This window comes from Aulostomus chinensis, chromosome 21, assembly GCF_037954235.1.
Source record: "Aulostomus chinensis isolate RoL2024-O1b breed Wild chromosome 21, RoL_Achi_v1.0, whole genome shotgun sequence".
Lineage (NCBI taxonomy): Eukaryota > Metazoa > Chordata > Actinopteri > Syngnathiformes > Aulostomidae > Aulostomus > Aulostomus chinensis.
The window spans coordinates 17,513,976-17,539,512 of record NC_141340.1 but is presented as its reverse complement, the minus strand read 5'-3'; the positions used below and the strand labels follow the sequence as shown (position 1 = coordinate 17,539,512).

The following is a 25,537-nucleotide window of genomic DNA, read 5'->3' as shown; positions in this document are numbered from 1 at the left end:
GAGAAATATTGCATATACAAACCAGTGCTGCATACACGTGCCATTAAAATCAAGTCAGAAGACCGACCGTTTTTCAAAAACCCCATAACACAAAGCCCTAGAGGAACATACTTTTATTACATCTGTCATATACTTCAGGTAACAATGTACAAAGCAATGATATGATCACGTTTGCAGAGTGAGTTCCTTCGTAGGGCCGATCAATAATATGGTGTAACTTCATTTGTTTTTTAAATAAAAACTACAAAAAAAAAATTAAACAATGCTGCTTAAAAACCCTGTTCTTTAATAGAGGGGAAGAAACAAAATGAGGAATCGGTCATGCTTGGAAACAAAAAAAGTCATCATGATGCATGACACGTTAGTTGAAGGTCTTTCATTGAACAGGAGACAAGTCAACAGGGGAAATGTGAAGCTGCGTCACTGGACTTTGAACAAGGCACTCGGATATCAACCCAGACTCGCTGCCACAGAGGGTGTGAGGGAGCTCCGGACCAAGAAGAATACACACATTCTTTTAAATCAAATTTCAGCCGGTGGCGCTTGCTTTCTGGGGTTGTAAATCGATCATAAAGCCATAATCCGCTGTTTCAAGCCCCGGAATGGAAAGTAAAGGCAAGTGAAGCGTCGCTGAACTGCAGAGCACGACACATACGGCTCTGAATCATCACCAGACAAACAGAACAATCATACTTCCAACTCTTGCTTACTTTATAAGTAATTTCTGTGGTCGAGTATTTCTTATTCATGTTAGCTTGTAACCCTACATTTTTTTTGATTGAACTTTTACGCTTTCCCCCCCCAAAAAAACCTGTAGACTTTAATTTGAATGTCCAACATCCTCATCTGGTCTTTCAGAGTCTGCTACATGTTTCAATATGTACATTTTATTGAAGCACCAGATGATTTTAAGTGGTGAAATTTAGGCCTAAAATACTATTTTTCTTTTTCTCAAATTATAACGGTGACCCACAGACACAAGGAAAAGGTAAGGTATTGTTGCGTCAAGTCAAAACACCATCATATTGCCATTTGAGGAATGAAAACAATGTAGAAACAGGCATGGAAGAATGATAATCTGCTGTTGGACGACAGAAAAATATTCACCCCCACAACGATGCCAACTGCCCCTTCAGTCCCTCTGTGCTGGCACGGGTCGTAAGTCATGGCACAAGAACATAAAACTCCAATATAATAAAATAAACAGGGCTCTCTTTAGTTTAACATGTTTATTATAATACATACATTTCACATTTTGACCTTGTGACCACTCACTGCCTTGTCAGGACTGAAGAAGTGATCGCCACGCCTGCCCAAACCTGCTGCTGGATCCCTGGTCATGTCCCTCCTACTCCGATCCTGAACTAAACTGCGTGGGTGTCATTCAGATCACATTGTGATTCACCGCTCATCTCTTCCAACTCTTATAAATAAAGCATTTGCATTGTGTACTGTTCTTAAAAGTTCACGGTTATGGGAGCATCCATACAAAAACGGAATGAACCGGTGCTACCACCTCTGCTTGAAATATGGGTGTGTGTGTGTTTTAGGGGGGCGGCAGCAAAAACCTTTAAAATATAAACTACAGAGTGAGAACAAAACAAAAGTGTTGGATTGATGTGGTGATGTGGGAGGGCAGGGTCAAGGTCAGGGTCAAGGTCAAGGGAAGGGGAGTCGGAATGGTCCAAAACAAGCCGGCACATCTCAATATTTATTTTTTTGTCTTTGTTGAATCATTCAATTCACCACACCACCAAGCACTTTTTTTCTCCCCCAAACTGGGAACTGCAGGGCCATTAGAAGTTGTAAATAGACCATCGAACCATTGGAAGCACTGACGGACGTGTCTGAAAGGGGGGTTTTTACCAGAGTACACGTCAGAGTTACTCCAGAGGGAAGACAAAGAAATCAATTCGTTGATGTTTTAGGTTTAAAAAAAAAAAAAAAGTCATACCAGTGTGTTATTCTTTATTCTAGGCTTCTGTGTAAATAAAAGGCTAAAATATCCTTCTGTTTACACGCAGGTCATTTACATACATGCTCAATGGTCCAATGATCTATGAATTAACAAAATTTATAAGTCTGCAAACAAGCTAACCTGTTGCCAAGGCAAGTTCATAAATGTTGCCGCCTCAGCAACGGTTAAGTTTGGATGTCAAAAGCTTTGATAGACATGGCTTTCCATGGCTTCAATCTACAAAACATATTTACAACATAGATAACAATCTACATGAAATCTACATTTTTTTTTTCCTGCCAAGGGTTTTTACAAAACAAAGTCTTGCAGCCCCCCCGCCCCCAACCCCCACTTCCTCTGTTCTCCCAGTCCAAACGGTCCAAAGCTAAACTGACTGCAGCTCCTGTATGTTAAGACTGGGCTGAGAAACGTAACTGTTTGCCTTCCAGCATGTGCAATGGGTCTCCCCGCTATCCACACCCTTTCCCGTTTGTCCGCTTGAACTCCTAACAAGGAGTTCTCAGACCATAAAAGAATTCTGGTTCTTCAACTTTTCGAGTTCTTTGATTTGCTGTCTCAGAAATAGTATCCTAGGGGGAAGAGAAATGGACAGGGTAAATTCGTTTTATTTTAAAACTTGGGTTTAGGTTTACACTTGGCGTCAGCGGGTGCTTTTGGTTTCACCCTCAATGAATTCTTACCTCTGCTCACGCAATGTCGCTTGTATTTCACAGACTCTGACCAAGGAACGGAGGTTTTTGAGCTCTGTACAGTTCTCAGACATGCAGATACTGCCCATTGTGTGAGCCTCTTCGCGTAGTCTTGATGCCTGTGATGGACATTGAGGTGGAGAATCAGGATCACACGTTTCAAGCACAATACAAAGTGTCAATATTCATTTAAGTTATGGGGGTTTTGCCTTCAGTCACCGGAAGCAGCTAAAGAACTGACAGGGTTCTGACTGAGGTTAATCACAGTGAACTGTAGCAGGAGCAAACCTGTTTCTCTGTGTGTTCAGCAGGCCAACCCTGAACATGCTTGATAAGATTCTCATTGAAGTGGGCAGCGAGGGTGGGGGTGAAGGAGCAGGGGGGCCGGGCTGCTGAGGAGGTCGGTGAAGCCGAGACAGAGATTGTGGTGTTGCTGCTGCTGCTGCTGGAGGCGGCATGATTGGGACCCGGGGAGGGACTCCTCTGACTGCTGTGATCAACACACGTCAAGAATGTTCAACATACCAACGCAATGTTGGTGGAGTAACTGAGCATTCGGAACATTCGCAGACCAGACCCATCAACTCCTCTGCAGCAACGTGAGGAACGTTACCAATAATGATTTTAAAAAGGACTCATTTAAGAAAACAAGGTCTTCTCCTCTCTTTTGCTCTCTAACACACAGAGACATACACAAACTTTTGGAGGGGAAAGGACACTCACAGTGACTAATTGTTACAAAGCCACTCTACTTCTTCAGCCATAACAACATGCACCAGCAACAGACACGGCAGTGAAGGCAACAGGAAACTGGTTTGATAGAGCGTACTTTAGTTTCCTAAGTCGTGTAACATGATCACCCCACATCAGCTCTCCTACTGTTTTTAGAACACAGGGAGTAGAGTTGGGCGATCCGCTCGATTCACAGACCGTCCCGTCGTGTTCAATGGAGATCGCCGATTTACAAACTGAATGAAGGGTGGGAGGTATTGCGCCACTGAGGAGTATGTAGCATGGCGGGCAGAGAAGCTAAGTTGGTGACAAAGAAAAATGCTACGATGCCCCAAAAAACAATGCAAATAAAAAAGCCATAACAGACACGGTCCAAATCAGGAACTGGTCTGGGTTACCAGGGACGACTATTACCGTGGCCCCTGAAAGACATGACAGTGGAGGACCTTCCACATCCGTCCTAGCTGTTCTTTTCACCCCTGGTACTTCTCAACCTTCTTGTGTTCCTTCTTCCTGATGTTGGCGTCAGCTGGTATCACCACATCTATCACCACTGCCCTCTTCTGCTGTTTGTCCACCACTACTGTGTCCAGTTGGTTCACCAGTAGCTGTTTGAAGTCCCCCAGCACCTTCGCCCTGCTCTTCTCAACCAACCCTCTGAAGGATCCAGAAGGGTTGTGTATGTTAGAAAAGGGGAAATCAGACTGGAGCACAGTTGCCCCCTCTCAGTGGCCGTGGAACACCCTGTAACCTTTGTGAAGGACATCAATGAACAGGGGAGTCTTATTTATTTGCAGACCAGATGATGGTTGGGTTTTGTTTATTAATGTTTAAATGGACAGACAGTGTGACTGTGGATCTGGTGATGATGCAGAGCCTACTGATTTAAAAAAAAAAATCAAATCAAATCACCTGGTCTACCTTTTTCTATCGATCTACAATGCAATGTGCCATCTGATGTACCAAAAACAGATGAGCATCATTCGGCCGTGTCAGAGTACCGGGTTCACTGACCTACAACTCTCTGCTTATTTGTTATTTTCCAAACACATGTGGGTTGATGGGTGAATAAACCCTCAAAAGTGTAAAACCAGTCATGAGAGAAGTGAACCCAGGATACAGCAAAGTTGTGCCTTTACTCAGCAACAAAGTGCACTTGTCAGCTGTGTGTGTGTGTGTGTGAGACTGACAGGTCAGCTACCTGTTAGAGAACTTTGTGTGACACAGACACCCAATAAGGTCCTTTCCTCCTTGAAAGAACCCAGAGCACAGCCAATGACAGATGTTACTTGTTAGCGACTCTCCCCCAATGGATACTAGTTTCAGCCGAGCATCTGGCTCATCCCCACTGAGTCAGCAACATGGCTGTTGCTACCATCACCGTCCTTGTTATTAGCATGACGGCTGCGCACGCCGGGGTCTCCAGTAAGGAAGTGCAAGATAAAAGTTGAGTTGAGTCCATTTACTTCGACTTCAAGAAAAAAAAGCTAACATCACCTGCGGAAGAGGCAACCTTCTTGACGGCACAAACTGAACAGGCTCACAGCCAACAGCTGTCTCCTGAATACCTCTCCCCACCCTGGGCTTTATCTAAAAAGGACTACAGTGAATGGCTCTTCTGTGGTCACCTCAACATGGTCTATACAGTCAACAGGAGCAAGAAACAAGCACAGACACCATCAATAAGTTGCCAAGTCTTCTACTTGCTGGACTTACCCTTGACGCTGGAGGGCACGTGGGGAGGTAGTGGTAGCATCATGACTATGATGCTTATCACTGGGTAGTGGTTGTTGGGATGCTGGTTGGGGAAGAGAGGCCTGCTTCACCACTGGTGTGCTCACCTGAAGTTAAAACACTTGTGTCAAATCTCAATCCCTGCTTCAAACGTGAGCTCACAGATTGTAGCAGCACAGAGCTTTAAATGACGGTCATCTATAAACATGCATCTGATCAGAATCCAGGAGGACCACACAATCCCTGTCACAAAACAGTTCTCATTCTTATTGGTTGGGTGCCATGAAATTTTAGTTTTCATTCTCATGCCAATGTAAATGAAAGGAAAGTTAATGGAGGGGGAACTTCAGAATCTTACCATCAAAATACCGTGTATTAGGCACCAGTGGGGGATGGGAATTTAAATTCAATTTTATATAGGAATCAACAAGCAGGGATATACACTCATCGGCCACTTTATCAGATAAGCCTGATCAACTGCTTAAAACTCATCAGCCAATCACATGGCAGCAACTCAATGTATGTAGTCATGTAGACGTGGTCAAGATGACTTGCTGATGTTTGAAACTGAACGAGGGGAAGAGAGAGGCTGGCGAGATGGGCTGGTCTGAGTATTTCAGAAACCAATGATCCACTGGGATGTTCACGAACAACCGAGAACGTTCAAAAGAGGACACGCTGAGAGAGCGGCAACTGAGTGGACAAAATGCCTAGCTGACGCCAGAGGTCAGAGGAGAACGGGCAAACTTCACTCGTTACGACCAAAGTATGCAGAACACCATCTCTGAATACACTAAACATTGAGCCTCGAGGCAGATGGGCCGCAGCAGTGTAAGACCACAACGGATGCCACTCTCATCAGCTAAGAACAAGAAAATGAGGCTCCATTTTGCTCAGGCTCACCAAAATTGGACAACAGAAGAATGAAAAAAACATTGCCTGGTCTAATGAGCCCCGATTTGAGCTCTGACATTCAGACGCCAGGGTCAGAATTTGGCATAAACAACGCGACAGCATGGATCCATCCTGCCTTGTGTCAATGGTTCAGGCTGGGAGTGGTGGTGGTGTGTGGGGGATATTTTTTTGGCACCTTAGTGCCAATTGAGCATCATTTAAACACCACAGGCTACTCAAGAATTGTTGCTTAAAATATCCCTTTATGACCGCGGTGCGCTCATCTTCTAATGGCTACTTTTAGCAGGATGATGCACTCTGTCACAAAGCTCCCGTTATCTCAAACTGGCTTCTTGAACATGACAGTGGGTTCATTGTACTCCAGTGGCCAGATCCAGATCTCAACCCAACAGAGCACCTTTGGGATGTGCTGGGAGGTTCAGGTCATGGATGTGCAACAACTACATGATGCCGTCATGCCAATGTGGCCCACACTCTCTGAAGAAATGTTTCCAACACCTGGTTTAAAGTTTGCCTTGAAGAATTAAGGCTATTCTGAAGGAAAAACCAGAGGCCAACTCGCTATTCGCAAGGTGTACCTGATAAAGTGGCCGGTGAGCATATGTCTGCATCAATAAGCAGAACCGCTGAACTGGGGAAACTATAAATTTCAGATGGAACCTAAGAAAGCCATGACGTCATGATGGGAGTGAGGGCCACTGTTTTTTCGCCATGACGTTTGGCGAGCACGTTTAGTAGAGCCAGGGACAGCGAACCGTCACACGCTGTTCTTGCTGGCTAGAAAAGGGAAAACTGCCCAAACGGGAACCCAGGACTACAACAGAGCAGGTAAACGTGCCACTTAGTTTGGGAAAAGGTCAGTTGAAAAAGAATGAATTTACTCGACTGTCTAAACATCACGATGCTCATGAAACTGTTTTTCTTAACCATTTTTGAACTGAAATGGAAAAGTGATAAACAGTTGGAAGTGGAATCTGAATAGCCGATTTCACATGATACGAAACACCAAGTGCCGTGTACACGACGCTGTCAAGATAATTTATTTTAGTTATTTATTTATTAGAGATTTCTTTCAAACATTCAGGAAGACAAAGTAAGAATATTATGCTCTCTTCAAAGAATAAGTGGCACCAAGGCCTGAGGTACTCCTTCACATTTATGGGGGACCAACGTATTCAACATAAAAAGAAATCAAAACAAAATATGACGAATTCAACAAGACTCATCGTGAAAAGATTTTAATAAGTTGAGCAACAAGCTGTAGGTTTGAGCATTGTTAGGATTTAACAATCACCTTGGCCATATTTCTGCCCATTTCATTGTCTAACACTGATTAATGCTCTGATCTTTTTATCCATTTCAAAAGGAGTCATTTATCAAAATGTACATCTTTACAATGTTTTTCTTTCTTAGCTCAGAACAGGATTGATATATATATATATATATATATATATATATATATATATATATATTTTTTTTTTTTTTTCCCAAGTCAAAACTATCAGATTATCTGCTCAGTTTCACCCATTACTGTTGGAACAGCAACATAGACGGCCACCGTTTTGGCAGTGTGATTGGGGCACAACCTTGTCAGACCACATGAGAGACGGAAATGCTTTGGTGCAGCGCATTAAAGGTGCAGTCTGTGGCGCAATTTGACAGGCCATAGTAACGGTTCCAAGACCACATCGGTGCAGCGTTTCTGTTCATTTAAATAAAAACACCAATAAGGGACTTTACTTTGTGACTTATCGGTAAGACAAATATCAAAGACCATGAGGATTTTTCTCCCCTGTGTTCATTTGGTTGTCAGTAACGACACAGTTCATTGCTTTACACTGGTCATACTGACTTTAAAAACTGGCATCTGAACATTCGAAATTATTTCGTACCTTTGGCTGTGAAATTATAGGCTGTGTGCTGAGGAGGGGTTTGAGAGGACCAGCGTTGGTCTGTGGCGTGCTGATCCGCGGCGAAACATATGACCTGGGAGACGAGGCGTCTGACGTTAAAGACATTGGTGACTGGTTTGACTGTTGAACTGTTAAGGATAGAAAAACAAAGATAGCATGATGAATAAGTACAATGTACTTAATTGTAAAACAACCAAAAATCACAGTGTTAAGTAAAAAGCAATAAGATACAGGATATAAATACAAATCATGAAATCCCTTGTCTGTGCGCGACCATTGCCCGTCAAAACTACACGAAATATAACTGAACGCAATCACATACAGCAATTCAGTACAGTTTATGGATGATCTGGGTTCCTTTAAGGAGGCATGGCACTATTTTCCCTATTTTGTGTATGGCTAAAAATAATAGAGACCAAAATGATAAGTTCCTTTTTTAAAAAAAAATATTGAGCTCTGTCCATAAACAAGGAAGGATCCCAGAAGTCTCACGGAAATGTACAAGAGAGAAGCTTTTAACTGCCTGTGACAAAGAGGAACTGCAAGTATTTTCAAACCAGAAACATGTATGATGCACACAAATTCATATCTATATATTCATATATATGTATTCATATATATGTATTCATATATCTATATATTCATATATATTCATATATCTATATATTCATATATATATTCATATATCTATATATTCATATATATATTCATATATCTATATATTCATTTTCTATATATTCATATATCTATATATTCATTTTCTATATATTCATATATCTATATATTCATTTTCTATATTCATATATATATACATATATTCATATATATATATACACATACGTATATATATTCATATATATATTCACATATATATAAATTCATATATATATTCATATATATATAAATTCATATATATATTCATATATATATATTCATATATATATATTCATATATATATTCATATATATATATTCATATATATATTCATATATATATATTCATATATATATTTATATATATATTCATATATATATTTATATATATATATTCATATATATATTTATATATATATTCATATATATATATTCATATATATATATTCATATATATATATTCATATATATATTCATATATATATATTCATATATATATATTCATATATATATATATTCATATATTCATATATATATATTCATATATTCATATATATTCATATATTCATATATATTCATATATATATTCATATATATTCATATATATTCATATATATATATACATATATACATACACACACACACACATATACATATATATATATACACATACACACACCCCAAATCTCCACTACGCCCGTTTATACTGGTCACTCTCCTTTAAATTAATAAGGACCTGTCACATCCTGGACACACCTGTCGTACCTGGACAGAAGGACCTCTAACAGAGACCCTCTCAGTGTACGTACTCCAATCAAAGACTGATCACATGCATTAAATGTGGTTTATGATTTTCTGTGCACGATGTATGGTTTTAGTTTGTTGCCTAGAGTATCTCAACGATGGTCTGGATGCTATGAGCAATGAAGAATTGACTAAGAATTATTTTATATTTTAAGATTCATGCCATCCTCAGCAATGTGACTGAGCTATGGGTTCACCGGTGGCTCTTAACCATGTTAATTTATGGCAAACTGACATTTGATTTCATTTAAAAGAGAATATGCTCGACTGGAATGTTCTGGAAGATATAAAAATGATTATTTTTTCAATTTGGATTGCTTATGCTAAAGACTAAGTTCTGGATTTTTACAAATTCAATAAAACAATGTATCAAATTACAATTCAATCATGAAATTGAACAAACTGCTTTATAGGAAGTTGAATTGAATTTTTCTTTATGCTAAATTATGATTCAAAGGAGCTGGATATAAAATGAAATCACCACGAGATATCCAATTATTGGACAACATGTAATCTGCTAACTCCTCCCCCTCACCCCGCCGCACTCCCTCCACCTGCATATTCTCACTCACCTCTGGTGCAGCGAAAAAAGCAAATGAAGACATATCGGTAAATGAAATTGATCTGTTGATCATTTTCTTTCAGAAACAATGTAATTGTGAAATAGTTTTCTGCTTGGTTGGCTCTAATTATACCAATTTATACTTCATTTGCATATTGTCAGAGACTGACTGACTGACAGGCTTTGACGTGATTCATACTGTTTCACAATGACACAAAGGACAATAACGTTGAAATGGGTTAAGCATTAATACAACCTCCAGTCATGTCAACTTTATTGTTCAGCACACAGCTAATTTCAGGAAACAATTCATTTTACAAAGCACATGATGTACAGTTCTGTCAAAGGTAAAATGTGGTGCTCTGCGCCAGTTAAGGCGGTGCAGAGAGACACCCTTTACACAAGCGCGCGGTGCATTGTGGTGTCTTTGAGTACTTTGGGAGCTGCTGCCCTTGCAGCCACGGATGAGGCGTGATGACAACAGGAGTAAGCATCGATGTGCTGTCATTCCTTATGTTACACAGCATCTGTATAAGACAACATAATGCGATTAGATTACCATAAAGAATGATGACTATTTGTAATTCCAAACTTTTATCTCTGAATTTTCAATACTCTTCTCATTATCCTGACTTTTATTTCATAATTTTGAGGGACCCAACCCACAGGTTGACAACCATTTGTCTAAAGCACAGGGGTCTCAAACTGATCCAGTGACGGGCCGTGTGGCTGCAGTTTTTCATCCCAACCGAGGAAAAACAACACCTGAATCTACTTAAATCAGTCGAGCTGTGTCCACACAGCTCATTGGTTGGATCAGGTGTTGCTTTTGCTTGGTTGGAATGAAAACCTGCAGCCACACGGCCCTTTACTGGATCAGTTTGACACCCCTGGTCTGAAGCTTGGTGAGGAGCAGATAGCCTTGCAGCTATGGATACAGCTATTGTGTATATAGCTATAGACAGCCTTGTCTCAGCCCACACTGAGCTTCTTATGTTAGAGAGGCAACAGCTCAAGCCTCAGTCATTAGCCAATGGCAGTCATATCAAACTTAACTGAATGCAGACGAGGTGACATGTGCCTAATTACTCACACAATCTCATTTAAACAAAAAAAAGACACAATGGATACATCGAGTTACTTACTTGTCCAAGAGTAGAAGAACAAACACGGAGTCAAACTGGAATCCTTTGAGATTGTGTAGGTCTCTGCACCTTGGAAATGCAAGGCCAATATTTACTCTGGTCCCTCTTTATCTGATGCCTTTTTAAGCCAACGGACGTAGTTTATTAAGAGCAGAGGAGGGGGGCGCTGTGTTTACGTGCGTAACGAGTGGTGTTGTAACAGCAGGATCATTGACACACACTCCTGATTTAGAGCTTCTGGCCGTCTCATGCAGACCTTTTTATCTCCCATGGGAGTCTACAGTAGTTATTTTGATTGTTGTTTACGTCCCACTGGCTGCTACCGTAAGCACTGCCCTCAGCCTCCTGCTTGCTACCACCAACAAATAGCAGCTCGCCCACCCTGATGGAGTCTTCATTGTTGCCCGTGACTTCAACCAAGTGTGCTGAAAGTCTGTGCTCCCCAAATTTGTCCAGTTTGTGAAGTTTGCCACCAGAGGGGATAGTACTTTGGATCATATTTATTCCAACATTAAACATGTTTACAGAGCTACACCCCTCCCCCACCTGGCTGGGTCTGACCACCTCTGCATGTCCCTCACGTCCACCTACACCCCCCTGCTGAGGAGGACAAAGCCACAAACAAGTACAATTAAAACTTGGCCTGAGGGAGTCCTCTGTCAGCTACAGGACTGCTTCTCTCCGACTGTATGGGATTTATTCTCCAGCCACAACCTCCAGGAGTACACTGACACTGTTATCTCTTACATCGAAATCTGTGTGACACTGTCATCGTCAACAAAAGGGTCAGAATTTTTCCAAACCAGAAACCTTGCTGGCAGAGGAAGTCAGCCACTTCTTTGCCTGCTTTGAGACAGACAGGCCTTCAGCAGCCACACCACTCCCACCTGCCTCACAGGCACACTGACGCTCCAGGAGCATGAATGAGGCATGTGCTAAGGACAGTGAATCACAGGAAGGCAGCTAGTACCTGGTAAGGTACTCAGAGCACGCGCTGATCAACTGACTGGAGTCTTCACCTGTCCCTGTCACAGGCCATCATTCCATCCTGCCCCAAAACCTCCATGTTCATCCCCATCCCCAAGAAGACAGCAGTGAACGCCCCCAACGACTACATGCCTGCTGCATTTACACCTGCAGTCATGACGTACTATGAGAGACTGGTCTCTCAGCACATCAGGGCCTGTCTGCCTCCCACTCTGGACCCCCATCAGTTTGCCTACAGGGCAAACCGACCCACTGAGGACGCTATCACCATAGTGCTCCACACCGCGCTGAGTCACCTGGGGAGCTACCTGGGGATGCTCTTCCTGAATTTCAGCTCAGCATTCAACCACATCATCCTGGAAATCCTGGTCCAGAAGCTTTCACACCTGGGTCTCTCCACCCCATCTGCCTCTGGATTAAGGACTTTCTAACAAACCGCCCACAGTCTGTCAAACTTGGCCCCCCACCTCTCCAGCAAGATCTCACTCAGTACTGGCTCCCCACAAGGACGTGTATTGAATCTCCTCCTGTTCACTCGACACACACGACTGCTCCCCAGCCCATTTCTCAAAGGGCACGTTTCCACTGGCTCACCTCGACTTGGGTCCGGTGGGGTCGGGTGCGTTTCCACTAGCACTGGGTACCACATCAACGTGGGTGGACTCACCGGCCGAGACTTTCCCGGCGTAATTTGTGTGCAACACAACAACAACAATGGACGACATGGAGGCAGTGTTATGCCTGTTGCTTGGTCTGTGGTTTTTGCTTAAACTAAAAGTAAGAGACAACAGAGGCAAGGCTTCAAGTGGCGAAACACAACACAAAAGAAAAGTACAAAAGACTTTACCAAGCGATCAACCAGCATTCCACTGAGGCCAAGATGACACAAAATAGACGACGTAAGCGGGTAAGTTACCAAATCAGCACCCCGCTATGTGTTTGTGTCACATTTTAGTCCCTGCTCAGCTCGCTTGGAACCCCAGTAGAGCAGGGACCAAAATGGTAATGGTTAGTACCGTGTTGGGGCCAGTGGAAACGGGGCCAAAGCGACCCGACCTGAGCCGAAGTGAGCCAGTGGAAACACATCCAAATACTATCATTTAGTTTGTTGATGACACCACCGTGGTCAGGCTCATCTCAGTGGGGGATGAGTCTGACTCCAGAAATGAGGTCAACAGTCTGACACCATGGTGTTCAGTAAATAAACTCCAACTGAACCACATAAAAACTAAGGAACTAATTCTGGACTTCAGGCAGAGCAGAGTGGATCCAGTCCCACTCTTCATCCATGAGGACTGCGTGGAAAGCATCCACTCCATCAGATTTCTGGGCGTGCAGATATCTGACGACCTATCCTGGACTGCTAACACCACAGCGGTGGTAAAGAAGGCCCAGCAGTGTCTCCACTATGTTCAGGAGTGTTCAGGAGAAACAACCTGGAGGAGAAGCTGCTGGTGACCACCATAGAGAGCATCCTAGTAAACTGCATCACAGCCTGGTACACAGGGTGCTCAGCAGTGGACAGGAGAGCGCTGCAGAGCTTCATTAGCACAACCCAGAAAAATCACTGGTCGCTTTCTGCCCAGCCTGGAGGACACGGCCAGCTCTCACTACCTCAGCAGAGGGAGTGCCAAGTGTTATTTTGAGATGAGCGTGTTCTAAAATACCATTTAAATATAATAAAATATCGACCCTTCCATTTGGGGATTTTTGCTCCAGCACCCAAGTCAGGGGCCAGAAGCTCATTATCTACAGCGAAACAGTCAGTCAGTCCCTTGGGTGACGGTAAGTGTGCCTTGTGTTTTAAAAGCATCAAAGGAAGTAATGAAGCATCACTTAATGATGTCAGTGAAAGATGATATCATATCTTCCTTTGCAAATCATTTGTAAATCACGATTCTGTCATCCAAACAGAAATTATATTGCATTTAATAAGTAGAAACAAAATACCGACTTACACTGTGGTAGTAATGACATCACAGCCCCCTCAAACAACAAACAGGTGGACCATAAATGCAAGAAATGTCTGAGTGACGAGCTTGACATCAGGCCAACAGTCTGAGATAGCATTTCGTAAACTGTTTCAGTTTTTAAACTGTTGCTTAAAAAGATTCATTTGCATCAGTACAGAGCTGGTTTTATATGTTTGAGAATGGGTTTCACTTACCTTGGTTGGAAAGTTGAGCAGCTTGAGAGAGGATAGTAGTAATATTGAAAGCTGACGGTCCAGCAGTGAGGATCTTATGGAGGATTGACTGTAAAGATGCTTGTGTGACGGCAGCTGTCAGAACTACAGAAAGGAAAACAGAAAAGTTACTCCCTTGCACTAAAGAATTATCAAAAATACGACAATGGAGTGCACATTACATTATATGTCATGCAACCATTTTTTTGTGTGCACAATAATTACAAATTCACTATTAAAAATACATACATTGGTAAAAATGGGTACCGTTAAGATTTTATCAATAGCATGAGCACGATGAGGTCAGCTCAACAACAAGGCAACAAAACAAGTCACAAATAGTCACAATTGTTTGATTTGTTTCAGTGAGGGATTTCCCATGTGAGGGATGTGTTCTTTTGCTGCTGATCTGACAGTTTTATCCTGACTCTCTGGCGATACCAATCCAGTATGATACACCGATATACGCTTGCACGGTTCACACTTCAAATAGGCCTACATGAGCAACATTAAACCAATCCAATTTATATATGTGACAGTTTAATAGCCAGTATGGATGTCCACATTAAGTGGGTAACAAACCACTGACATTTTTAGGGTAAGAGCTATGAATTAAATGGTTACAAGTTCAAGCCATGGTGGATGCGTAAAAGCTGCATATTAATCAATTCATCCAAAAGCATGTAAGGTGCACAGCCACATTTTTCTGAGACGGAAAAAAAGACAGGACAGGAATAATCATCATCGTTAGTGTTTATGTGGTGCATATCAAAGACGTGAGGCTATTTTGATGAAGTGAGAGTGAAAAGCACAGAGTCTGCACTACTTGCAACAGGTGACAAGCTAATCAGAAGCAAGGTGCTCTCACTGAACATTGCCACCATCGTGGAGTGAGTTCTCTCTACTGTGGATAAACAGTCTTCCCGGGGAATTCATGTATTTGCTGTGCTATGAAGACATTATGAGGTTAGCTGTGCTTAGTACTTGAATGTCAACTGTACCAAATGAAAGTATGCAGGAATCCAAAAACAAATCCGGAAGGAATGTAAGGAAGGGTATTGGGGGTCTCCTACTTCCAAGTTTTGTCCGCTACCTCAGAATTTGAAAACCTCTCATCTGGGTCATATTACTGCGCAGCCAGGGCTCCAGACTGTGACCATTTAGGCTTACGTTCCAGTCAGTGCCATTCTTTAACAACAGAGCAGTTTGTCATATTTCTTTAAGTAACATTATGAATTATTACTATATTTTAGTGGCCAGCCCGTCTCCTCCATCTTGCACTCAGGTGGATAAAAGTAGACCAAATGCACACATAGATGAAATGTTACTGGTATCAGCAATGTCTTACCTTCGTTGATTTTTGCCATGTCTACACTGGCATTATTGAGCTGCAGGGCAGTCTGAAGTGCTGGGAGAAGCTGTCGAAGCAAGCTGGGGTCCTGGAGAAGTGGAGGGGCTGGAGACTGAAGGACTGGGGAAACAGGCACTGTAGAGGCTGATGATCCTGGCGTCCCTGATAAGGGGTTCAAGCAACTTGAGCCTGATGATGATGATGACTGAGTTACAAGGGTTGCTGCAGGTTTCTCCGCCTGGGCTGACTCTAAAGGTAGCAGAAAGGAGGAGTCACATTCTCATAAATCTAGAACCTTTAGCTAATGTGTTGATGAATTGATACTGGCCAAGGACAATGACCCGAAGAAACAGCAGATCAACTCAGGACTGCCATTACACCATATCACATTAAACACCCCCCAAATCTGACTGGAGGTGCTACAGTTAATAAAAATAAAGTCAGTGTATGAGAAAATACACAGACTTTACTTGGGTAGCCCTCTCACCAGCCGCTTTAATGTCCCTCTTCAGTAATGATCTCCGACCAGTGTTTCTGTCAACAGTTAATGAGCAGCGCACCACGAATTAACATGAAATGCACAAAGCTCATTTGCATGAAAACTTTAAGTTTATTGCAAATTAAACTGACTTAAAACTGTACCTTCACATTTAGTGAAACCCTTCAGTTTAAATGGCAGCAGCATGTGAAGAAAATCAACAGACAACACTTTTGTAGTTGGCATGGAGAACAGAACGAACATTTCCAGGTGAAGGCACGTTTTATTCCTTTCAGCAATGAAGCTAAATGGTGTCCATACAGGTGCGCCTGTTTTTCCATGCCAAGTTTTTTTGTTTTTTTTTTGGTCAATACAGACCGATTCATTGCTCATGTATCGGAATAGCAAAATTAATCAAAAATAATAGTAACTATAATGTCAGGCCAATCTGACCCAGGTTCAGTTTAGAGGAAAATACAGATTCTGTTCAGAAGTCAAGGAACATAGATGCTGAACATACAGAGTTTACGTCAAAGATTAGATAAATACAAGCAAAGAAAAGTGGTTCACTAAACTATCCAATACTCATCTTAATAAAAATCTTATATTCATGCCCTCAATTTCCCCCCCCTGGTGGGCTTACTGAAAATCTTACAGAATATCATGATACTCCGTACGCTCATTATCAAAATCATAATGCAAGCCATGTTCCAAGAGGCCTGAGTATCTGCCTTAAGGCCTCTATTGGAATGACAACATGGACACTAGAATCCCTATGGCTTAACACCACACAGCAAACAAACCAGGTAATCCAGCATCATAGATTTAAAACAGGCCCATTTCTAAACTAGTCTAGACCTGGGGGAAATTTAAAAGAAACCCTCCTTGAACTATAAGCCGTTTTGATAACAGAGCTCCTAACATTCGTGAACGATGCCAGATTTCACACTGTTGTGGGACGTTCGGTATATTTTGAACAACTGAAATGCTATTACACATCTATCCAATACCAAAATAGTATTCAGTGTACCCATTCTCTTGTGTCGTCACCAGTTAGGTTCAGGTGTTTCTTTGCGTGTCTTTGGTGATAAACTACAGGTGTGCGTCTTTGTGTGTCATTGGTGCTCTCACTCTGTGCTGTATGATTTTGAAAAAGGCTACGCCTCAACATGTTGTCACTGGAAGTTACTGTCCAGTGCATTTAGAGACCGGGTATCTTTTGTCCTCAACAATTTAGTTGGGATCAAACTTTAAAGTGTTATCTCTCATTGGGGTGAATTAGTTGATCTGGATCATGTTTGTTGCTCAGCAGGATAAGGTAGGGCTGCGCAATGAAGCAAATCATGATTTTGGCCCCCAGCAAATAAAAATACATGCGCGAGTGTAGAGAAAAAAATAATCTGCTCTGCCCATTATGGTTGGGCGGGTATCGAATTTTTGACCGTGTCAAATTTTACCACAGTATTTCTGTCTGGTGAATTGAAGTTGTAGGTCTTGGGAGGACATTCATTGTGCTGCTATACTGTTTCCTGCCACAGAGGGGCTGCACTGCACTTCAAACGTAAAATCAACACTGTGACTTTTGAGGGGTCTCATCAGATGACAGTGTAACTGCTTATTATCACAATGTCTGATCATGTGATCAGACTAAGGATAGTATTTGTTCTTTCAATCTCTCAGGTGGTTCAGTCTGTCTGGAAAACTCAAGCAACAAACTGTTTGGCCTGGATTTCTCCCTCATCGGCTTTTAATGGTCAGAGTTGAGAGACATGGGAACTCATCACTGAGCCACTCACTCTCTGGATAAAAGTCAACCCAGCTCAATCATCAGTTGTTCGCTCTCCCTCAAAATTTGTCAAATTTTGAGAAATATCTCCAAGACAGCAGTTTAAATCCAAGCGCTGTCCAAAAATGGATGTGTTGATCTACGATTTATCTCTACACAATGCAATATGTATGCACACATAGGTCACTTGACAGGAAAAAAACTGTAGCAGGTAATAATACTGGTTAAAAATAAACCTTGGAAGTAATGTGGCTCTTTGTTTGTATCAAGATCTGATTGTGGCTGTCTGAACTGGACCACAGAGAAGATGAAATCCAGTAATTCAACTTGTTGGTTATATGTCATGTTTCTTTAACCGTTAGACAATTCTTATGGACTACATTAATATCTTCTTTAGTGTTTTCAGATACTGAATCAGCACTGCATTTCTGCCCTTGACCCAATTGGGAGAAATGTGTCATGTCCTCCTTCTCCCTCTCAATACCACCTCAAACTGAAACTGTGCGGGGGAGGGGTGGAGCCCACTGGTGACTGGGAGGGAGGGTGCTCCACACACAAAAGGCCACAGCACGAGACACAATACGAGTCACATTCGTGATGGCAATAAAACAGACACCAGTGCCATTTTTTACACGTTATGTATACCTTATTACCCATTCAACCCTGCTATTTATAGAGGGATCTGCTGCAAAGCAAGTCAAGCACTCCCTCGCAGGACTTATATGCAACTGTGATGAGTTTCTTCTTGGACTTGAAACAAAATGGAAGCTGAAACTGGGAGAACTGGGAGTGTGCTGGTTACAGCTGTACACCACTGAAAAGCTGATTAATTTCCAAAGAGCAGTGCCTAACTGTAAACGCCTACACTAGACCAGTGTATCAAGGATCCAACTTGATCAGATGGTAAAGCTGGCCTTCTGGTCCAGCCACAAGGGAAAAAAAACAAAAACAAAGACAAAATAAACAACATGTGACTCATTAAACGATGCAAGTACTGTAATAGTATAGGCAGCACTTACTCGCACCAATATACCCAGGGGCTGCCGACGCCTGCATAGCCTCCCTTCTGTAGTCCCGGTCTTTGGGGAAACTGTTCACAACTGCAGTCTTCGTTGCCTCTTTTTGCCTCTGTTCTCTGTGAAATATAGATTCATGGATGTAGGCACAGCGACATATCCCACCTTTATGCACTTATCAACATCAAACATGTACAATTAAGGGGTTTGGGTCAAGGGATATTTGCTACCTCTCCAGCCATTCTTTGGGCTTCTCCCACTGAGACACCTCTGTCCGGCAGTTGTAATAGTATTTCTTTCCAGATGAGCTGATGTGCTCTGACCAATCATCACCAGGTTCATGAAGCTGTGAAAGAGGTCAAATCTTTAATAACAGAGCAAGAGACAGACAGTAGGGAGTGTGTGAGTGTGTTTGACGCAAGAGCTTGTAATGCAATTTGAAACGTAAAAGACATCTGAGTTGAGAGCAGTTTTCAGGGAGGAAAATATTCCAGACACTAAAAGTAAGAATTCGCCCATTTCGCAACCACTGCCTGCACTGATTAATATTTTCCATTATATCTCGCCACACATTGTTAACATTTTACACAGTAATGCAATGTTTCTTTTAGTGATGGGGACTGAAACAAGGTTCTATTACGGACTCAGCTCAGATTTTTTTCAAAACCCGAAAATCAATCACAGTTGGGTTTATTACTACTGCTGCCGAGTCCCAAGGGTCCCACAACATCATGTTACATCTTGAGTCGTGTCACTAAATTCAAATCCAGCCACTGGTCCACATACATTGACAATCTAATAAGTTTGTAACACCCTTGAATTACCAGTGAATTGGGTATTGAACCAAGCAATAACCCATTTAGTGATCAGTTGCTTGTGAGGATGGCTGAACTTGCTAAGAGGTTAAAAGTTTGACTGCACTTCACGAAGGTAAAAGACAAGCGGGACACAAAAAAACATTTATGCTGCAAAACAATTTATTGTGAGGGGGAGACACAATCTCCAAGGCCAAGCACACAACAAAACATTGTTTTTCAATATTGAGCACATTTTATCAAATAAAAAGAAAAACCACTTTGATATAAGAACATTAGGTGCACTGTGTTAGGAGTTATTTTTCATTCCCATTCATTTAGATGGTGGTGAGCTTAAGTTAACCACAGCTCAGGAGAACACAACCTCACTACCATACGCCAAAGCCTCTTCACTCTGGCTGCTAGAAAGATGCCTTCTGAGCGAGTGGAGCAGTGTCACCGGGCGTTCGCAAAATTTGTGGCGAACGGTTTGCATCTTTCTGCAACAGTTGAATCACCATTTTTTCAGGAAGATGATGAGGGCCCTCAAGCCACATCACACCCATCCCAGCAAGACTACTGTCCAACACCCTCATACGTGCATGGTATGAGAAGAATACAAAACCAGTATTGGAAAATGTGAACAAGGCAGGCATCACAAGTGATGGGTGGACTAGGCTAGTGCAGAACCACTGAATAAACGTGACCGCCCATTTCAGCAGCCAAGGTACCTTCACCAAAAAATCCTTTGGGCCAAAGCTGTCTACCAAGCACAGACTGTGGTAATAGTGGAAGTGGAGGTCGGGGACGAGTTGACGGATCCAGATAGGTGGTTGCAATGACTGTGGATAATACATGAAAGTGTTGCTCTGAAGAAGCTAGAAATCCTCTAACTTGAATGCTTTGCTCAACGTAAACTTGGCTGCTCAAAAGGTCTACAGCAGGGGTCTCAAACTGGTCCAGTAAAGGGCCGCTGTGGCTGCAGGTTTTGTTTCCAACCCAGCAAAAGCAACACCTGATTCTACTTAAATCAATTAAGCTGTGTCCACACAGCTCATTTGTTGGATCAGGTGTTGCTTTTGCTGGGTTGGAAACAAAACCTGCAGCCACAGCGGCCCTTTACTGGACCAGTTTGAGACCCCTGGTCTACAGCATTGCCACAATGAGCTGGCAGGCAGCAAAACCAAGAACCGTCATCATTTTAATGAAGTGATCTTTAATGGCCAAGACAGTACCAAATAAGAAGCAGCTCCTCCTCAAATATCGTCAACACACCACAGTACTGGATTTCAAAACCAGGTGGAACTCCCTCACCTTAATGGTTGAGAGAGTCCCAGATTAGAATCCAGCTCTCCAAGCTGCAATGTTGAGGACAAACTGGATAGGATCATAGACGACGACTTAGTCTCTCCTAAAGACTCACATTTTAATTGTGGTGGTGGCCCCGTGGTGGGGATTTGGGACAAAATACACCTATTTGGAATTCATTTTAACAGCAGTTTATTGACTTAAAGTTTAGTTACATTTTCACATTAAAGTTGTTCACATTTCTTTTTCTTGTGGTAACGGAGGTTTTTTTTTTTTTGTGTCTGATGCATACGCCTGTGCTCTTTTGTTTGCTCAGCGTAAATTTGGAGAATGTTTTTGAGAAGCAAAACTTTCCTATCCTTCAGAAAAGGACGCAATGTCATCCCTTTACTGGAAACGGATGAAAACCAGATTATGGACGTAGTTTGTCACAGAGGACAACAGGATAACACAGGAGTCGGTCAGATATGTTGTTCTTCTCTGTACTGCGATTGACAAGTACGAGTGAAATACTGGAGGAAACTAATAAGGCACCTTATTATTTTGCAGTCTTTTACCAGTCTAGTTGTAAAAAGATACATTGGATGCACGCGTCTGTGTCTTATATCATTGTAGAGCTCCGTTTCATGTGATATGGGTTTTGTATCTGTCCAATGACGGGTTTGTGAGTTATTTAGATGAGTAAAAGGAGTGCACATCAACACACAGCTTTTTGTGAACCGTATTTATGATCAAATTCCCAAATTATTTTCTAACAAATATCAGAACACAAAAATTAGTTTTAGGTATCACTGTGAAGGCGCAGCTGTGTAGTTTCACTTGATGTGATCGAGTTCCGACGAACCATTCCAGAGATATTTCAGTGCAAAGAATGTGTGTCTAAACGCACTTTGCGTGAATGGGTCCCTTAGGGTTAAAGAGGGGGAACGGAGCCAGCCATCTTGTCTGAGAAAGTTCTGGTAAGTGCCCTGGACGGATGGGATTGGCCTCACAGCCAGCGCTGTCAGGTGGAAACTGGAAATACACTGCTTCTCCATTTCTTTAATTTTACTAATGGATTAAAAGCCATATCATTTGTATGTGAGAACCATGCTATTCACTGACAGGTGCACTGTGTTGAGTGAGAATGAAATGTGCAGCTCCAGTAACAGATAATTAGTATGTGACATTAAATTGTGGTCACTTGCCACAAATAAAAGAATGCGTGAGAGCACTGGGACTTAACTGAGGTCATGAGGGCCCCATACACCTCTACACTGTGTGCATCAAATGAGAAAAGCCCCAGCTATGCTCAGATCCTTCCAATACTTGAGAAGCTGAAGGCCCACCTCACAGTTCAAGAGGGAGACTCATTGTTTGTATCCAGCATGAAACAGAGGGTCTTGACTGACCTCTCTGGATGTTACCAGGAAGGAAAAATCCAAGAGATCCTTACAGAGGTGACAACAAAGGACACCTTGTTCAAGGCCAAAAGGGACAGGGACACCACCTTGAACAGTTTGCAGGAGGCAGCTATAGCAGCCAATGCTACAGAAGCAGAGCCACGTTTGCCACTGATCATGATGACAACAATTATGTCACACTGATCTCAGAGGAAGAAAACACTTCTTCGGTTGCAATGAGTGCAGTCAGTCCACTACAGAGACTGAGACTTCCTTGGAGGAGCTATTTGCTGGGGAGGACCAAGAGCCAACAACTGTCCAGCTTAACAACTTGACCAGCATTTCGCTGAGAGTGCATAAAGAAATCCTGTTCTATAGAAGCCTGCTTCCAGTTCTTACGGCAGAGAACCCAGCTCCATGGTGGTGGACAAGGAGAGACAGTAACTGTCAGGTGAACTCTCTCAAAGCTACATTTGTGCTAAAGCCTCCTTGAACTCTCCCAAAATACTTTTTCCCACTAGTTTCAACTAAGAGCATTCCAGGATCATACCTGACAAGGCACACTCCGGTAACTTACAAGCAGACATTAATTTATTGTGTGAAACAGCATATTCGTTGATGTATGTTACTTATTATCTTTATATTGGGAAAAAAAAATTCAATCAAAGCAGCTGATACATTTTTGTTGTTGTTCAAATGAAATGTTAAGAAATTCAAAAAAAAAAAGAAGGAGAGATTTGGCAACAAACACTTAGAAATACATTTGTTTCCTAGTTACATGTTATATTGAACAGGTCCTGCCATACCATGTTTACTGAAGGCTAGAAATATTCTTCTCTTTTCAGGAAGAGTCACGTGTTAAGCAATAAAAGCGATATCCATTTTGCCTCGTTTTTTCACCACATAATAGAAAATTATCGGTTAAGATTTTGATCATTGAGGCTCAAAAATGGCATCAATATGAATTAGGACTGGGCGATATGGACTGAAAATGAAATCTCTTGATTTTTTCACAAAAAATTTGATTGACGATTTTTTTTCCCGATTTTTTTTTTTAAAGAAAACAAGAAAGACAAAGGACAGAGAGAACTGAAAACAAGTTCTGCTTTTAATTTGATCAAAAACTTAACTAACCACTGTGGGTACCATATCTTCAGCAATGTGCAAAGCCACCGCTTCAGTGATTGCTCTCCATCGTGCTCCTTTCTTATCATACGTGGTCCCGTGGGTAAATGATTCCACCACAGTAAGCTGGTTCTTAGTGGGAGTTTGTCGGTTCCAGCGGTCTTGTTCCCCTCGCAGTGAGTGGCATTTCTCCCACTCGGCTGGATGCCTCTGTTTTAGATGCTGAAATAAGTTTGTTGTGCTGCTGCCTTTTGTTGCAATGGGCTTCAGACAAACTTTGCAGTGTGAAGTAACTTGTTCAACGTCTGTCACCGCAAAGCCAGACCAGTTCCAGACCACTGACGATAATGCTCCTTTCTTAGAAACAAACTTCTCTCTCTCGTTAGCCATGTTGCTACTATGCGTGCGCAGGAAACAAGGGAGAGGGGGAAGGGGGGAGGGGGAAATCTATGGAAGCTCCTGGGGGACAAAAGGTGCACCATCGCAAGAAGAGTACAAAAACTCAAATTTTTTATTTTTTAAATTGTCCGCAACAAAAAAACTCGAATTCATCGATGAAATCGATACATCGCCAAGGCCTAATATCAATAAAAGTTAACGATCTCATCCCTAGCCTCTATGTAATTTTTGTAATGCAATTTTTAAAAAAATCACCCATCAAAAGCAAAACGAGAGAACAAAACTGTAACGGTGCAAGAACAAAACAGTTAACTAAATCTGAGACAATTCCTCAAGAATATGTACTGGTCAATGTTCCAGTTTACTTACTATCAATAAATTACCAAATTTAATGGTTTCCCTTTCAGATTTCTTTATGCTCATTGTAATGAATTTAATATGTTTTTCCCAAAATGTACATTTCTGGCTAGTATTTTATCACAAAATTATCAACCACAAACAAGAAGCTACTTAACCTCGTGCTGTCTTTGTAATCGTTTTTCACACCAAAGTAAAACAAAATGGAACTAGAACATTAGAGGTTAACTGTAAGCTATGGACGGTAGGTGTTAATGACAGGCACACTACTAATACTACAACAATGTTTGGTCCTCATTGGCATGTTATGGCAGAGATAACACTTACTGGGTCTGATGTCTTGCTGGGGTTAGAGTGCAAGTTGGAGCTATGAAGAGAACTGTGGTTGTGAGAATTTTCTTGTGGCGAGTTACTGGTCCCTGCAACAGAGGAGAGAGGTACCATTGGTAACATTGAGTATTGACAACATGTTGATGATGGCAACTGCAGCCTGTGAATGCATGTGGATATCCTGCATTAACAGTGGGCAAAAGTTGCAATGCGTCCCAGCTGCATCTCCATTTTATCAGATAATGTTAGCCTGAAGGCCGCATTGAGGTAAAACTGAAACTTTAATGATTTTAAACACCTTTTAACACTTTACATTTACAAGTAAAATGTAATACCATTACTGTAGCACAAGAAATTGGCAAACTAGACCACAGTATAGGCCAATGCCCTTTACTTATTTGCTGGATTTGAAAAACAAATATTTTGTGCTTATTTGCTTATATTTTCCAAAAGTAAAGGGGTCAAGAAGTACACACTACTGATGTGCATCTCACCACTGAGACCCATTCCATATATAACTTGAGATGTGTCTAGTAAAACATTTTAGGTATACAGTAACTATGTAGGACAATTTTCAGCCCAGTCATGATACAAAATGATACAACACAAAAGTATGGACTTTTGAATATATTAATTCCAATAACTAGAAAGACAGCGATGGGATACTGCCAGGTACCCAAATGAGGAATCTTATGAGATTCTTTACACATCAATCTGGATCATCAATGTGAGTCAGAGAGTGACCGGTGACTGGCTGCTCCAGCCAATGATGCCATTCACATATGTATTTACGCAGCTAATCAATAAAACTGACAGGCTATGGCAGCGTCCAAGTGTCGCCACTGGTGTTTTAGCTTGCAAAACCCAGCCAAAATAAAAAAAGAAATGTGATTCTTTTAGGATGGAATGGTTGT

The 25,537-nt window shown here is 41.8% G+C and overlaps 1 protein-coding gene across 3 annotated transcripts in view; it reads right to left on the bottom strand.

Annotated features, from left to right (window-relative positions):
- Nucleotides 1-1,954: 1,954 nt before the first annotated feature.
- Nucleotides 1,955-25,537, bottom strand: part of waca (WW domain containing adaptor with coiled-coil a) — a 37,986-nt gene continuing 14,403 nt past the window's right edge. For all 3 annotated transcript variants that reach the window (XM_086192176.1, XM_086192177.1, XM_086192178.1), the window contains exons 4-13: nt 24,621-24,712; nt 19,159-19,274; nt 18,932-19,047; nt 15,646-15,897; nt 14,280-14,402; nt 7,941-8,089; nt 5,116-5,240; nt 2,956-3,157; nt 2,659-2,786; nt 1,955-2,547 (exon numbers count right to left, since the gene is read on the bottom strand). In XM_086192176.1, coding sequence (XP_086048302.1) covers nt 2,478-2,547; nt 2,659-2,786; nt 2,956-3,157; nt 5,116-5,240; nt 7,941-8,089; nt 14,280-14,402; nt 15,646-15,897; nt 18,932-19,047; nt 19,159-19,274; nt 24,621-24,712 — 1,373 coding nt within the window. In that variant the 3' untranslated portion in view covers nt 1,955-2,477. The remainder of the gene's footprint in view (nt 2,548-2,658; nt 2,787-2,955; nt 3,158-5,115; nt 5,241-7,940; nt 8,090-14,279; nt 14,403-15,645; nt 15,898-18,931; nt 19,048-19,158; nt 19,275-24,620; nt 24,713-25,537) is intronic.